The sequence below is a fragment of the Eucalyptus grandis genome, chromosome 6 (genome assembly GCF_016545825.1).
Source record: "Eucalyptus grandis isolate ANBG69807.140 chromosome 6, ASM1654582v1, whole genome shotgun sequence".
Lineage (NCBI taxonomy): Eukaryota > Viridiplantae > Streptophyta > Magnoliopsida > Myrtales > Myrtaceae > Eucalyptus > Eucalyptus grandis.
In genome coordinates, this window is record NC_052617.1 from 22,536,718 (window position 1) to 22,550,189 (window position 13,472).

The following is a 13,472-nucleotide window of genomic DNA, read 5'->3' on the forward strand; positions in this document are numbered from 1 at the left end:
CGTAAATCATTAGTAGTTGTGACATGATAGCAAACTAGCAATAATTAATGCATTTGATGTTGCGTTTTATTTAATTTTGTTAAATTGTAAATATCACGTTCAAAATAAATTTAGCGTAATGAATAAGTGATATATAATTACGCATACAACATTTTAGTTGATCAATATTGGCATCACCCTTTCAAGGTATGGTACGAGGAGACTCGTGTTCGACGCATCGGCCATGGCAAGACTCAAGGCCGAAACAGCTAATGTGGGAGTGCAAAACCCGACTCGCACCGAAGTCGTCACGGCTTTGATGTGCAATTCACTGACGGCCAGAATGACCAAGGTATCCGGCCTCGACAAACCGGTGGTGTTTACCAACGCCGTGAACCTCCGCAGAAGAGCCGTCCCGAATTTCCACGATGACTCAATGGGGAACTATGTATGGCTGCCAACTATCCTATGCCCGCTCGAAGAGAAGGATTATGACGGCCTGCCCAGCCTCATTGGCTGGCTCCGAGAAGCGAAGAGAAAAATAGACGGCGAATTCGTGAGAGGCTTGGAAGGCGACGGCGGATTGAATGCGCTACAGGACGCCCTTGGGGAAATGAGGGAGTCTCTAGCCCGCACGGATCGACTCGTAACGTTCTCGAGCTGGTGTAACTTTGGTCACTACGAGATCGACTTCGGGTGGGGGAGGCCGGCATGGGTGAGCCCGGTTGGTTTCCCGGAGGAATCGGGAAACTTCATCGTGAACACTGTGCTTCTGTTGGACACGAGGTGCCGCAAAGGAGTCGAAGCGTGGGTTTTCATGGACGAGCAAGAGCTTGAAGTGCTGGAACAAGACGAGGAGCTGACAGAGTACGCTTCCATAAATCCACCTGTTTCGGAGATCGAGGATTGATGATGGTCTACGGTCTGGTTCTCCATGATATGAGCTCGTTCGAGCCTTTTAATTTTGTGTTTCGGGTTACTGCAAAAGGAAGTCTTCATCTTCATATGAATAAAGTAGAATCGTTAAAATAAATCAAAATCACGCACACCAACTTAATTTTGATTTTTATCTTTCATTTCAATAATAAGTTAATTAGACGTCCTAAAACTTATCATGAAAGTGCAATCGAGTTCTAAAAAAAAAAAAAAAAAAAAAAAGCAACCACATCCTAAAACTTATCACGAAAGTGCAATTGAATATTAAGACTTTCAAAAAGTGCAACCAATGAAATGACTTTGATTGGATCAATTTGATAAATTTTAGAACTTGATTATATTTTTTTTAAGTTTAAGATTCAATTGTACTTTCGTGACAAATTTTAGAACTTCCAATATACTTATCTCTTCATTTTAATTAGCGGTGTGGAGACTAGATGCTGCTAGTATCTTGTAATCTTTGTGAGTGATGCAAGCATCACTTGTTACCGTTATTATTTTCATTGATGCTATGATTCTTGTGAAAATAGATAACAAGGCTGATTGGGTTGTGATGAATAGCTTCTTATGTTGTGCTTCTGCTTTTGAAGTAATTACGACTTTCTGCTGAATTACCTCCAAAAAAAAATGGGCGACTCTGAATCAACCGAGTTTAGATATGTTCTCTGGACGAAGTAAAGGCATAATTACATATGAATTTTACATAATGTTGACGTCATAATGAGAAATAGGGCTACGGCGGAATCCAAGCGCGGCTCAAATTTAGAAAATGCTTGCCGCGGTTGAGGAGCTCATGAAGAGTTGTGAGGAAGTAGCAATGATATTTAAAGTCTAGTGAAGTGGTGGTGACTTGACTCAACGTTAAGCTAAAGTGAAAATTTCTATAATATGTCTCGAATTTAAATTTATGAAGGAAGAATGAACAATCTAAAGAGGTTTCTTAATTTGAGTAGGTTTTTTTAGTTTGGATTCTCCCATCTTGGATCCAAAAAGTATATATAGAGAGAGAGAGAGAGAGAGAGATGGGTTGTAGTTATAGAGCACTAGGGCAAACCAAGAGAAGCTTTTGGTCGTAACAACCGATTTTGTGGCATATTCATCATTTACATTATGAAGAAAGTGCAAGTGTTTTAAAGCCAATAAATTTTGTAATAAAATTTGTGAATCACTTCGTGAGATTAAAAAATTATCTCATGTGTAAGTGAGATGGCTAAATATTATGGGGAAAAGTACCAAAAAAGTTCTAAACCTATTGTATTGATACCAATTCAGTTATAGACTTTTCAATTGGACTAATTCAGTCCTAAACATTTTAATAGTGGAACCAATTCAGTCCATCCAGCCAATTTTGGCCGGCCAGTGTTGACGTGGATGTCGACTAGTAACCGGATACTAAGGTGGCAATTTTTATGATTTTTTTTCGAATTTTTTATTAATTTTTTTTCTTTTTCTTTTTTTTCTTTTTCCTTTTCTTTTCGTCTTTTTCCTGGCGGTGGCCAACGAGCCTCCGGTGAGGCTCGCCGACCACTGGGTGAGGGCCTCGAAGCCCTCGCCTGCCGCCGGCGGCTTCACCCGGATATGGGCAAGGCCAACCTCGCCCGTGGCTGGCGAGGCCATGGCGGCCATTGCCAAGGCGGAGGCAAGGGCCGTGAAGCCCTCACCAGCCGCGGGCGAGGGTCGCGGCCCTCGCTTGGCCTCGCCCAAGGCTACCTCGCCCGCAGCTTAGCTCGGATCTGGGCGAGGCTAGCCTTCGCCATCAGAGCAGCTAGTGGGATTGCTCTTGACTTTCTACTCATGGAAGGAGAAGAAGAGCAAAAGCCGGCGGCAACAAAGCAGAGGAAATTGTGGTCGGGAGCTGGGCTAAGCCGTGGGAGAGGCGACCACGGGTGAGGCCGAGCGAGGGCTGCGACCCTTGCCCGCGGCTGGCAAGAGCTTCGCAGCCCTCGCCTCCGCCCTGGCGATGGCCTCCATGGCCTCACCCAGATCCAGCCGAAGCCGCCTCGCCGGCGGGCTTGGGAGAGGCCAAGCGAGGGCCGCGACCCTCGCCGGCGGTAGGCGAGGGCTTCGCGGCCCTCGCCCAATGGCCAGCAAGCCTCACTGGAGGCTGGCTGGCCACCGCTAGGAAGAAGACGAAAAGAAAAAGGAAAAAGAAAAAAAATTAATTCAAAATTCAAAAAAAAAATCATAAAATTGCCACGTTAGCGTCCAGCCATCAGCCGACGTCCATGTCAATATCGGCCGGCCAAAATTGGCCAAATGGACTGAATTAGTACCGATATTAAAAGGTTTAGGATTGAATTGGTACCAATGCAATAGGTTTAGAACTTTTTTGGTACTTTTCCCAAATATTATGTGAGTTACTAAGTATAATTGAGGATCTGAATACACAAAAAAACGTTAAAGTGACTTGAGTGAACTTGTTATTTCCCATGTATCGATTGATTTATAGTGGAATCTCGTACTTTTCTCCACATGAAATAGGTCTCACCAGCCAAACCAAGTAAATTTAATATCCGGTTTATTTTCTTTGTTTTGCTTATTTTGTTGTTCAATCGCTTGTCTTTTGTAACACACATTTTGTGACGGTAACACGTCGCCATAGCTAATTGTTATTTGCAAGCAGAGACATAAAACGGACAGAAATAGTTGAATATTACCTCTAACTAAGGCTGTATTTATCTGAGGGAAATAATTTTCCGTAAATTAGTTTTCCAAACTTTCACTTACATGATTTTTGCTAAAAATAATTAATCAATGGAAAATCATTTACGGTAAAAGGAAATATGTATTTTTACAGTCGAGGGTACCGGGGAGCCTTGGATACATAGCCATTGGCAAGCGTCAAGGGACTCGGGTCCATGGAAGCCAATGTCCGGAGCTCTCCATCCCCTTCCAGAACGGCCATCTCCGCTTCATCCAACGTGACCCAAGCTTCGATCCCATCGCCTTCTCTTGTGTCGGCCAAAATCATGAGGTTAACGAACACCGGCCCGCTCACCCCGTAACTGCTAACCCACACGGGTTTTCCCCACCCGAAATCGACCTCGTTGAACCCCAACTTGCACCAGCTCGAGATCCCCAAGTGGTCGGCCCCGTCCTCGGTGGCCCCAGCGCTGCTCATTTCCTTCAGAGATTCCATGATCCTGCTGCTCCTGTTCGCGCCCCTCAGCTGTTCGACGAAATGACTGTCGATTCTTGAAATCGAGCGCTTGACCTCATTGACCAGAGCACGCAGCGATCTGTCCATATTGCTCGCGGACTTGGCGCTGGATATCCAGAGGATATTTCCGAGGGAGCAGTCGGACAGGGGCGGCTCGATCCTCTTCCGCAGGTTCACGAGGTTGGTCAGGATGGAAGGCCTTTGGATGCCGTTTCTTCTCTCCGTGGCGGCCGCCATGCAGCGTTGCCATATGAAGGCCGAGACCGACTCAACACTGGTCGGGCATTTCGAGTCGGAGCCTTTTGCTTTGGCCTTAAGGGTGGCTATGGCCGAGGCGTCGAATAAGAATCTCCGGGTTATGGGCTTGCCCTTTTTGAGCGACGAGCCCCATGCGACCGCAGACGTATCTCTAAGCCATAAGTCCTCAGTTGGGAAGAGAGACGCCGCAGAGAAGTCAGGGATCACTGCCTTGTCACCCCGGGCAGCAGCAGACCACCCTTTGAGGAAGGTGCCGAAGGCAGCACCGTCGAGAATTTTGTGCGTTATGCATATGCCGATGGCGATTCCGCCGCACTCAAAAATGTTGACTTGGATATTGGCGGCACGGGTCCCTGAATAAGTTTCTTTCTGCACAAGATCAATCGGGAGGAACTTGCACAACAGCAAGAGGTCTGGGTGGGCCAGGAATTCCGATAAGGAGCAATCAACTCGTGCTTCTGCGTAGTAAGCTCCTTCGTCGTCACAATCAATGGTGAGCTCGTCCTTGAGATTGCCGGCGAGCGGGTAAAAGCGGGCCAAGGTCGTCGACAAAGATCTCTTCAGAAGCTCTAATTTGGCTGGGACATCACTACGTCCGAGGCGAGCGTCCGGAGAAAAGAAGAGGATGACGGGACCGTAAGGAGAAGGAATGAGCTGGTCAAGAAGACAGAGTTTGTAAGTCCTGAGGTGAGGGGGAGTTGGGGATGAGGGCTTTATGTGCTCTCTGGAAGTGATGATAACTTCCATGATTTATGGCGTTATTTCATTTGCTTTTCCATGGAGATGGCGAGTAGAGCTGATTCAGCTCCCGCATATATGAGCAAAGGCCAAGGGCGTATTCCACACTATGTTGATGGAAGTGGATGACTCACGCAAAAAGACGAACAAAACAGGTGCAACTGCAACCACTTCAAGGTTTCAGACCATCTGTTCAGCCATTGACCAGATACGATGTCCCAATCAAAGTCGGCTCATCATGGAGATTCTATTGAAGTAACATATCAAAAGGGATAAAATCAGCATGGTTGTCGAGCATAATCTTCTACAGATCAGTATGAAGATAACATATCAACGTCCATTTAAGCTTTATCCGCTAAGCCGTGACGATAGACGTGAGAGAGTCAAAAGAGGAGGCGGAGGCCAGCACGCCAGAGGAGATTTGACGATATAAGACACAGACGTGAGCTTTGACATTTTCTAAAGATTTCTTAAATATTTATGTCGCGTTGAAAAATGGGGGCTCGTGTTTTACTTTTGTCATAGCTCGTCCTGCTGAATGTGAACGGGTCCCTTTGCTCAGCTGCCCCTCTGGAAGATTGGTGAATTTAGTCGGCGTTCCATCGTCATGTCTCGTAATCGACCGTGCAAGTTGCTCACGGCGGTGAAGAAACGCAGATGTCAGACCGGAACAGCAGCTCCACCGCAAGCAAACAATTGAGAGAGCATGCCATCTGAAAGGAGAGCTTAGCAGCCGCAGGGGTGGGGATTTGGGAGAGGGACACGTTATTTTTCAGAAATAAATAATTCTGATATCTCATGACACGTTATATATTAAATAAATATTTTTTTTATTAATTTGATTCAAATTTATAAATAAATAAATAATAAAAAGAACTTATAATGAATTTGCACTAATAGAATTAATAAATCCATTTATAAGAAATTCGAAAGATATATCTAAAGTTAATGTGTATCCATATTTGAAAATATATTTCTAACTTTAATAAAAATTATTAATAAAACTAACGACTAATAAAAATTAGAATCAATTTATTTATATAAATCTATTATATTCCATAACCATTAAAATTTATTATTATTTAATATTTAGTATTTTAATTTTTTGAAATCACTTTTTTCTAACAAAAAGAAGTCGTTCCCAACCCCCAAAAATAAAAACCGCCGCCCCTAGATCTCTCTCCCCAACCGCTAGGTTCGCCCCATGGCTACTCTTCCAACTTAAAATGATGGAGGTGGAGAACCTTTTCAGGAAGGATTGGGGTGGGGACGATTTCATTTTAAGAGTGGATTTCAACTCCCACGCACTCTGAGAGACGGGACAAAAAGTTTGAGAATAAGTGTTAAAATAAGATTAGAATATGACCGAAAAAAAAAAAAAAAAAACCCTCTCCCCACGCACCAAAATCTGCCATGCTAAAACCGCCATCCCCAAAACCCTCTCCCCCTCTGACAAAAGATTAAAATAAAAAAAAATACCCTCTCCCCAAAACCCAAAAACCGCCATCCCTCCAAAACCGCCTTCCCCATAACACAAAACCCCCACAAGAAATCACCATCCCCCAAAACCCCCCCCCCCTCCCTTCCGCCCACGGTTTCTCGTTTCTTTCCCCATCAAGTCTGTCATTTCCCTAAAATATTAAAATCATCCTCACAGCCATCACTCCACACTAGAATCTCCATTTTAATTTTTGTTTTCTTCTTGTTAAAAGTTAAAACTCTCCTCGGCGGCCTCCTCAACCTCCTTCTTGCCAAATTCTCTTCATCTTGATCTCTGCTCTCTCTCGGTTACATCATTGTAATCGCTTGCCACCGCGCCTGCGGCCCTTCCTCTTACACAGCCGTAGCCGCAGCCTTTGGTCCTCCATTGCACATCACAGATGCGGCCCTCCTCCTCGCAGTCGTGGCCATGCCGTCGCCTTCGCAGCCTCGCCTTTGCTCCCTCACTCTTGCATCCACCTTTCATCGCCTTCTTTAACAATTTTCTTTATCTTCGCACTTGCAAACTCACCCCTAAAATCACCATGCTTCTCACAATTTTTAGACACACGAGTCAAAGCGTGTCGAAAAAGAATTGATTGTGTGTCGGATCTTTTGATAAGTGTCGACCACACGTCGGATTTTTTTACCCGTGTATCCGAGCTTGTCGGACACATGTCAAGGTGTCTGACACAATATAGAAGCTCGTAGAATGTGTCTGTGCATTATAGGTTGGCATTAGTTCAGGCAATCCAATCCAAATGATAAAGCGGGTCATTTTAAATGGATTGTGATTTGACTGACTCATCCCGACACTACTCAAATCGAGTTGATCCTTTTTTGCTCATGTACCAAACCTGTAACTTTTTGACCAAAAAGGAAAAACGTGACAAAGGCACTTAAGCGTTGTTATTAAACGCCTAGGACTAGGGAAAAAAAGACCTTCAAATTGCAAGATCTCCACGTTAGGTTGACCCCACTTCTTGCGCCTGCTTGCACCTGCGATGTTACGATCTAAGTGGCACTAACATCGATATATGACATATTACACAATAAGACATGATACACTGACACGTCGTTTTTCAAAAAATAAAGAATTCTGATATGTTGAAACATATTATATATTAAATATATATTTATATTTAATCATTTTCAAGATTATTTCAATCAAATTAATTTAATTCAAATTCATAAATAAGTAAATAAATAAATAAAAGACTAGAATGAATTTATACTAAAAATATTAATATACCATTTATTAATATCATTCATTATTTCAATTTGATTAATTCAACTCCATTCCAATAATCCATAAAACTTGGAGAAAAAATAATTAATTCACATTTTCGGACTCATGTGTTAGACATGTCGGAAGAGAAGAAAAAAAAAACTTGGGTTGTGAATTATGTATCGAGGAAGTGAGAGTTAGAAATAAAAAGTAAAATAGGTTTTTTCTTTTTTCCCCATTTATTATTATTATTATTATTATTATTATTATTATTATTATTATTATTATTATTATTATTATTATTATTATTATTATTATTATTATTATTATATTTTGACTTTTCATTTATTGAAAATTTTTAAAATTGACTTTGCGTATCAAAATCACGTGTTAGAAACTTGCAATTCTAAATTCCAATTAAGTATCGGAGAGTGTCGGGAAAGTTGATCAAATGTTTTCAACGTATGTTGACTGAGTATCCGAGAATGTTAGACACGTATCGAAGTAGCCTACACGATACGAAAGTTCTCATAGAGTGTTAGTGCTTCTTAGGTTACGACGAGTTTCCTTCAAATTACGACCATAATATTTCTAGCCAAAAGTATTTTCTATTTTAGAAATAAGTTTGGCACAGAAATCCGATTAGTAATCTAATTTTATTTTTCTATTTTTGGAACAAATTGTTAGTCCAAACATAGGTTTGAAATATAAATGAGAAGTAAAAATTTTCTATTTTTTTTTTTTGGAATAGAAATAAAAATAAAAATAAAAGCTATTCTCGTTGCCCTCATTACTAGCTAGCCATGCACCTACCACTGCCCACTCTTGCCTATTGCGATCTGAAAGGGAAAAATTTTGTATCGTTATTAAATACGTATTTTTTCCCAAAACTTATTTAGGAATAAAAATAAAATAAAAAATCTATTTCTAGCTATATATTGATTTCTAAAGCAGAATATTTATTATTCGCACTCTAAACTTGTCATGTTTTCCTAAGTTCTATAAAATTTCATCTTGACATGTTAAACACCAAAACAACTAACAGGTGCCCCAAGATATCACGAACAGCTCTAGGTATTGCTTCAAGATTGAAGATAAAGTCCAACTTTTTGACGTACAGACACGGAGAGCATAATAAAATCCGTGAACCCGCCTTATCTTCCCGGCCGTTGGAAGAAAAGAGTATGACAATAGACAGATCCGAAAATGGCGGTAGCATAAGACATTATTACCCTGTTCCCTTCTTAACGTTAAGTAGCTATCAAAGAAGGACCAGATATACCTTTAAAAACCAGAGACTGTCGCCCTCATTCCATCAGAACTTGCTCTATTGTGGGTTTTTCGATGACGAGTGTGCCGCCTCTTTTGTCCTTACAGTCGAGCAATTGCAATTGCGGATGGCCACACACCGTTTGTCTACTTGGAATGATCGCTTAGTTTCGCTTCTCTGTCATTAAAAAAGGAGAAGAAAAACGTTTTAGAATTAGCTTCGATAACAAAACGACTTACTTGAAGCTTGATGCCAAGAGCTTGCTTGTAGGTCTCATGGAAATTCATGTCCCCTAGATGCTCTGTCGGAAAGATGAGTAGAGAAACGGCAAAAGAGGATTAATCGGGATTAAATAGCAAAAAAATTGTGCAGATTTGCCTTTATATAGGTGAAATAAAAATGACCATTCGATGATGAACTTCATAAGGGATAGTTGGTGTCATGAAATTTGGCCAAACTACCTCTTTGGCATTATGAGATGCCATCGATTCTATGGAATACATCCAAATGGTAAAATGACAAGTTCTCACCATTCATGCACCATGTCAAATGTCCAGTCAGCTAATAACCTGCATGGACCCTTTAGGGATTGAGCAACAATGTTTCTTCACTGGCATAATCATCTTGGATCACAATGGAAAAACAAGCTGCAAGCTGAATCAGCTGAACCGAGATTCATTTTGCGATTACCCCCTTTATTTCTTATTGAAGTATATGCAAAGCTCAAAGGCATTGTCAGAAATGCTACTGCTGACTGATTTTAACATTTCATCTAAACAGCCGGGATCAATCAGCTGGAACTCTGTGAAGTATGAGACGAAACCAGGTTCAAAAATTGGAGGACAAAGATCCTTTCTCGTCTTACGTTTCTAGGTTACTGCCATAAATTTCTAGCTTCATTAATGAACTAGTCAGGACTCGGGAGTCAAGTTTTTATAATCACTGGGACCGTAACTGGCGAATAGCTCCGCAAGCAGCGAATTCTTCCTCCTAGGATTGCATCTCATGTCTCGGCAGAGCTGATCATTGCAGTATATTTGCAGCATGACGCTGACCCGATACCTTTTATATTTGTCCTGCACATAGCGACGCGTACATGTTTCCCACTTCCTTGCCTCGTCCTCCATCTCTCTTATTGTTGGTAGCTCAAACTGTCCCGCCAGAAATTGCGTGAGCCACTTACTTCTCATCTCGGTCGTGTACAAAGTGGAGGGACTCTCTGCATATCCCAGTATTGCCAGTTGCGGAATCCGTGGATGAATGCATTCCCTGAAACATAAATCGTTTGGCTGAATATTCGAACCCAACTCGCAAGATGAAATCAAAAGTAAATTCACGTCTTCCAAGGCTAGCTCTAAAGCAAAGAATTGACTCAGAAGGGCGAAATTTGCTGGAGACAATACCTATACAGAGGGTAGGATGACCTGGCTAAGCATTTCTGGAAGTAATTCGAGGAAAAAATGTTCTTGAGCTTCTCTTCACTTTCATAGCCCGTAGCAAAGATGACTACATCTGTCAGATGATATGAATTTGCGCCCCCATCTAAGATCAATCCGGTATGGCAAAAGCGAAAGCTGGGCGATCTCTTCAGAATAAGGCTTCCTCCTTCCACTGCATTATAAAAGTTGGATGGCAGGGTGGGGGTCATGCGAGACGCCAACTGTTCAATGAGGCTGTGGCTGGGGACCATATTGTACTTCTTCAGCGGATATATCCAAGTAAGATAGGTCTCGACCAACTTCAAAAACGTAGCCCTCTGAAATCAGCATCGCAGGGAATCCCGTTAAGATATCATGGCGACATTAAGTGCTTGAAGGACAGTGTATCCTCCACCATAAATTGATATCACATCGTGAACTTTGTTTCTTCTGCAAGATATTGCTCAACATTTGAACAGTTCAATCAGACAGAAAAGCAGTATGTGCACCAATCGCATGATAATGACAGAATCAACTTGCTCATTTCCGAGTATTTAGATGAGAAAGTAAGAAAAACAATTAATGCAAGTTTGGATACATTACTGGCAGTTATGCCAGCATCAAAATTCAGAGATGTTGATCCTTGATTTTCGACTCCAATCAAAGGTCTAACTTATTCTTGTTCCCTTAAAATATCAAGAACTTTGGGTTTCCCGTAACTTTCTTAAGAAGACAAGAATATTACCAATGGCCAAAGTAGAACCGCCAAGAGCCAAAGGAAGAACCCTTCACCAGGCTTGTGAACCATGAATTCCGCGAAGCGATTGAGGTGTCGAAATATGAAGGCAACTAAGTAATCCGGAAGTGTCCAGTGTGCCGTCTTGAATAGCAGCGTGCACGGGTATCTGCTCCCTACACATGATTACTCCATGCATTCACTTATGTAGCTAATGTATGCGTACAGAATATGAGTGGCGTAATTGCAGAGGCACAACTGGCTCGACGACTTCTTATTGCTCACTATTCAAACTGATTAACAAAAGAAATACTTCATACCGTTCCTTGTGGCAACTTCCACTGCAATGTCAAGGGCTGATTTCTGAGATCCAACTACTGTGACCCGCTTCTCTCTGGTTAATGCGGCTGCGAGACCCTGGCTCATCATGGCATAATCCATGGAATGCAGAACCTTGCCCTTAAACACGTCAGGTCCTTCTTTCAATGGAAACTCCGGTGTTCTTGGTAAGTCGCTGAACATCCCGATGCTTAGGATAACAAAATCGACTTGATACACCTAATCTCGGTAAAAGAAAGAAGATCTCCATCATGAAATGCAGGCATGCAATGAGGCATTCCAGAACTACTTGTTCAGAAGAGGAATAAAGATCAAATTTTCAGATGATGGGATCCGATCTCGTAATTCTCCCAAACAATGGATCGTCGATTAGGCAAAACTGCCTAAGAAAGGATCTATTTTCACCGTGCTCTTTTCGCGCACCATCTTGAAAAGAAAAAAAAAAAAAATTGAAAACAGAGACCTAGGATGTGGTAAATCGTCCTGCCCATTCAACTCCTATGAAATGCTATAAAAAATAATAAAAAAATAAAAAATTCTCTACCAGTTTCTTTCAATGAAGAACGTCAACTTCTACCATTCATTTCTACTAGAAACTCCCAGTGTCCATGTGATGTTCATAGATTGCACCACAATTCTGAGTAAAAGTTCACCTTTTGATTGCATGATTACAAATTTTAACACTTCACTGCATTTCTCAATGAGTCAGAACTTTATTGCGCCAACTGTGAAAGTAAACGGTTTCGATTGCAATCAGCAGACTGTTATAGAGCAAATCGGGGCAACATCTGATCGCTACCTCAACACCAGCACACCCCGCCACTGTATCCTGGACGGCGACGTTCCACTTTCCGCCACTGGAGAATGGCCGGCCTCCGCCGCTACCACTCCACGTCTCCCAATCAGTCATGTCTTCTTCATTTCCCAACTCCACGATGAAGTCGATCCCGGTCACCTTGCAGTTGAACTTGATCTTCGGCAAAATCCCGAAGTGGGTCACGTACGAGTGGAGGTATTCCATCACCTGTTCGTGGTTGGGGAAGGTCTCCGTCACCGACGCCGGCCACGGGAAGTCCGAGAACTGGTAAAGATGCTTAGGCGTCTGGAGCTTGGTGGATTCGATGGTCCGCGACCAGACGCCACCAACCGTGCCGTGAGCCTCGAAGACGATGGGGTCGAAGCCTTTCTCGATCAAGTGCTTGCATGCGACAAGGCCGCTGATTCCGGCACCGACGATGGCCACTCGCTGCTTCGGCTGCATTTTCTTCCTTTGTTCATCGGCGAGTCCGGAATTCTGATCGTATTATGATGTCGATGACAAAGGTGGCGGAGACGGTGAGACTGAAAATGTTTTTACCCGTCGTGAGATGTCCACGGGCACAAATTCACGAGTGGTTGACGATGACACGAGCAAAGGAGGCAACGCAATTGAGAGCTTCGAGGCACTCACCAGTCACCCTCAAGTGTCCTGTCGCGGACACAAAGGTTGATGCGCCCACGCTGTTCATTCCAAGCAAAGCATACTCTGAGGAGAATTTCTTCTTTGCTATGCGTCCTCTCAACAGGGGCACGTACAGAAATGACAAAATTCTGATATAGTAATGCATGCAAGGGGAACAAATGATAAAGAGTAGAAACCCTCAATTTTATCTTGATAAATTTTCCCGTTCTCTGCTTGGAGTTAGCGATATCTCCTCAAACTAGAATATGTTCTAACCTCAGCTATATCCATCTCAGGATATTATTGCTGTGATATATATGACGAAATTAGGCATGGGAGTCGAGTTGTGGAGTGATACAACCTAATTTGGAGTGGCGACATTAGTAAACACAATTTTATTAACTGGCTAGTTTGCAGAGATAGACTACCAGCATCAGAGATCGTAGCACGATGGATGACCTTAGTTGATTTCTAGTATAACTTTTGCAGG

General features: G+C 42.5%; 3 protein-coding genes across 3 annotated transcripts; 1 reads left to right on the top strand and 2 right to left on the bottom strand.

The window, feature by feature from the left end:
* The first annotated feature begins 223 nt into the window (after nt 1-223).
* On the top strand, nt 224-889 carry LOC104451703 (stemmadenine O-acetyltransferase). The gene has a single exon (XM_018875754.2). The coding sequence runs from the start codon at nt 224-226 to the stop codon at nt 887-889; it is 666 nt and encodes a 221-aa protein (XP_018731299.2).
* Nucleotides 890-3,662: 2,773 nt separating this feature from the next.
* LOC108960268 (stemmadenine O-acetyltransferase-like) lies at nt 3,663-5,298 on the bottom strand. Its single transcript, XM_018875342.2, has one exon. The coding sequence runs from the start codon at nt 5,078-5,080 to the stop codon at nt 3,707-3,709; it is 1,374 nt and encodes a 457-aa protein (XP_018730887.2). The 5' UTR covers nt 5,081-5,298; the 3' UTR covers nt 3,663-3,706.
* A 4,643-nt stretch (nt 5,299-9,941) lies between these two features.
* LOC104451705 (probable flavin-containing monooxygenase 1) lies at nt 9,942-12,802 on the bottom strand. Its single transcript, XM_018875545.2, has 5 exons — nt 12,341-12,802; nt 11,516-11,760; nt 11,212-11,371; nt 10,452-10,804; nt 9,942-10,317 (listed from the first exon to the last, which is right to left on the bottom strand). The coding sequence occupies exons 1-5, from the start codon at nt 12,800-12,802 to the stop codon at nt 9,960-9,962; spliced, it is 1,578 nt and encodes a 525-aa protein (XP_018731090.1). The 3' UTR covers nt 9,942-9,959.
* Between the last annotated feature and the right edge of the window lie 670 nt (nt 12,803-13,472).